This window comes from Myotis lucifugus, unplaced genomic scaffold, assembly GCF_000147115.1.
Source record: "Myotis lucifugus unplaced genomic scaffold, Myoluc2.0 scaffold_2237, whole genome shotgun sequence".
In the NCBI taxonomy this organism is placed as follows: domain Eukaryota; kingdom Metazoa; phylum Chordata; class Mammalia; order Chiroptera; family Vespertilionidae; genus Myotis; species Myotis lucifugus.
The window spans coordinates 18,498-21,321 of NW_005873285.1; the positions used below are offsets into that span (position 1 = coordinate 18,498).

The 2,824-nt window shown below is 46.4% G+C and overlaps 1 protein-coding gene across 1 annotated transcript; it reads right to left on the reverse strand.

The window, feature by feature from the left end:
* Window positions 1–767: 767 nt before the first annotated feature.
* Window positions 768–2,506, reverse strand: LOC102433660 (ribonuclease pancreatic). The gene is made up of 2 exons (XM_023748983.1): window positions 2,371–2,506; window positions 768–1,452 (listed from the first exon to the last, which is right to left on the reverse strand). The coding sequence occupies exon 2, from the start codon at window positions 1,421–1,423 to the stop codon at window positions 956–958; it is 468 nt and encodes a 155-aa protein (XP_023604751.1). The 5' UTR covers window positions 1,424–1,452; window positions 2,371–2,506; the 3' UTR covers window positions 768–955.
* Window positions 2,507–2,824: the final 318 nt, after the last annotated feature.

The following is a 2,824-nucleotide window of genomic DNA, read 5'->3' on the forward strand; positions in this document are numbered from 1 at the left end:
CCTTTAATCAAACAATTCAATTCATTCTTGTTATCTATACATTAAAAGGATTGAAGAAATATGTACTATAGAAGTTGTGAATTGTTAAAAATATTAAAGAAAATAAAATATTCCTTTAAAATAGCAAAATTAAGTGTGAGATATACATTCTATTTCATCTTTTTCTGTGTCCTTAAAAATCACTGCAAATATTTTTCCAAGAAAAAATTAAAAACAAAACAATGAGTGCCATCTTTTAGATACTTCACCAATACCTAATCCTCCTCTCTCTTCTCCAACTTCTCCCTCCTCCCACAGTTGTAATCACTTTTTGTTTCTAATAAGGGAGGGAGTAACAATGAGGGTAACTGGGACAATCTTATGCCCAAACTCTTAGAAGGTTTTAGTTTTAGAAAAATGGACTAGACTGAGATGGAGACTCTCCCAGATGTGTGTGTGTGTGTGTGTGTGTGTGTGTGTGTGTGTGTGTGTGTTTCTACATGCAATTATGTATTATGGGAGAGTCAAAATAATTGACCAAATTAGAAGTTCATTTAGCTGCATCCATAAATCAGCCTAAATAACCTAACATACATTATAGAATAATCCCAAAAGTAGGAAAAGCTTAGGAACAAATTCAGCAAATGTTCCAGCAGCTCTCAACTAAGTTAACCAGATTTACAGTTCTCACCTTCTGGCAGGAAAACAATCACATTAACAGTAACCTGAATGGAGACAGCTTCAGGAAGCCAGGTAGTTGCAACTGAATTTTATTGAAAGAAGCAGTAAAGTAGTTCACATGAGACCCAACTCACAACCACCCCTCACCCCCCAAACCATGCAGGCATAAGTCTCAGGCCAGGGAAACAATTTAGTGTTGGATAGGAGCCCTAACTTGAGTCATTTCCCTCAGTGCTAGCAAGGAGGAGGGGGAGACAGGTGACACAATGAAGTGGGGCATCTCACTGCTCTGTTCTCAGGTGGCGACCTCTACTGAAGCATCAAAGTGGACGGGCACGTATGGGTTTCCTGCACAGGCCACGATGATGTGCCTCTCTTTGTGGCTGTTTCGGTAATCACAGTTGGGGTACTGGGAGCCATTCGTCTCACGACAGTCCGTGATCTTCATTCTGGAGCTGCTCTTGTGGCAGTTGGGCTGCCCATGCTTGCAGGGGGTGTTTCCCTGGAGGCAAATGGCCTGGACATCTGCCAGAGGCTTGTGAATGAAGGTGTTCACTGGCTTGCACCGTCCCTCTGTCATATTCCGGCGCCTCATCATTTGGTTGCAGTAGTTGGAGTTGTTGCTGGGGCCGCCTGGGTCCATGTGTCGTCTCTGGAACTTCATGGCTGGTGATTCCTTGACCAGGGAAGGCTGGACCCACCCCAGCACTAACAGCACCAGGACTAGCAGTGGGAACAGGATGAGGGACTTCTCCTGAGCCATGGTGGCCTCAGTCCCCTGGAGGAGCCTAGCTGGTGAAGGGAGAGAGGAGGAAAAGCATCACTTTAGAAGAGAACCCCAGGTGCCACTTGTGGTCTCCCTGGCTTACAGTCTCCCTTCAGGTCAGCCAGAAAGACACCCTTCTTCCTGCAAGATTTTCCAAGTGATGCGACACTAACATGTACTCACCTCCAAAAGCATTTGACCTCTACTAGTGACAGAGAGGTGGGTCTTCCCCTCTAGGTGGTGACCTCCAAAGTGACCTAAAATCCCAGGGGTCCTATTTTTGAATACTGGAGTTTTTTTTTTAAATCTAAAAAACTTAAAAAAATATTATTTTTATTGATTTCAGGGAGAAGGGGAGAGGGATATATAGAAACATCAATGATGAGAGAGAATCATTGACCAGCTGCCTCCTGCACACCCCATACTGGGGATCAAGCCCATAACCTGAGTGCACAACCCTGGATGTGACCGTGACTGGAATCGAACCCAGAATCCTTCAGTCCGCAGGCGGATGCTTTATCCACTGAGCCAAACTAGCTAGGGCTAAAATACATTTGTACTCAGTGTTCTAGTGGGTCAATAGAAGATCTTTTTGTGTAAACCATGAGCCAAATTGTATCCCGGTTACTGTCATGACATACAGGGTCATGGCAGACAGAGCTCCATTGTCTTACAACACTAGGGAAACTCAACCGAGTGCCTGACACTGGCATCATAAAGGGGTGCCATTGTATTCCAAAGAGAGATGTTTGCCACCCCCCACCTGGGCTGCTCCTTCTCCAGCCCCATGTGTTCTCTGCAGCCAGAATGCTCACTCCCATCCCAGCTCTGCCCCCAGCTACATTTGCCTAGCCCAAGCTTAGGTTTTAGCCTTGCCCACCTGCCTCTCTCCTCTCCAGACCTCAAGCAGAAGCTACTCCAAGACCACCTCTTGGGCCTCTTACCTGGGATTCTAGCTTGGATTCCAGGCAAGCACAAGTGGAAGGCCAGTTTCTGCAGTCACTGGATCCCTGGGGAGTGGCTCTGATGTAGATTGCAAAGGGGCTTGGCTTCCAAGGTGAAAAGGGTGGGAGGAGCATTTGGGTTTCAGTCCAGAGGAAAACAAAGGCACCCTGAGGAATGAGTCTGCCTGTAGGGAGTCTTCCTTGCCATGGGAATCTCATCTCCCTGCTGGTTCACAGGGATATCAGGGAAAGTCACTAAGGCCCTGATGCTCAAACCCCAACCAAGTCTTTGTTATCTCTTTGGAGGCCATTTCACCAAACAGCCCTTGGAAGTTAGCAAAGGGCACATAATATGTAATCAAGAGGGGGGAGGGGGGAAGGGAGGTCCTCTTTCTCTCTCTAGGAGTCCTGGAGTGGTTTTGACCAGAATTACCAATCTCCTAACAGCAGCTCT

Bases quoted from the DNA above. Each gene is read 5' to 3' on its own strand.
- LOC102433660 (XM_023748983.1), bottom strand. From the start codon at position 1,423: ATGGCTCAGGAGAAGTCCCTCATCCTGTTCCCACTGCTAGTCCTGGTG.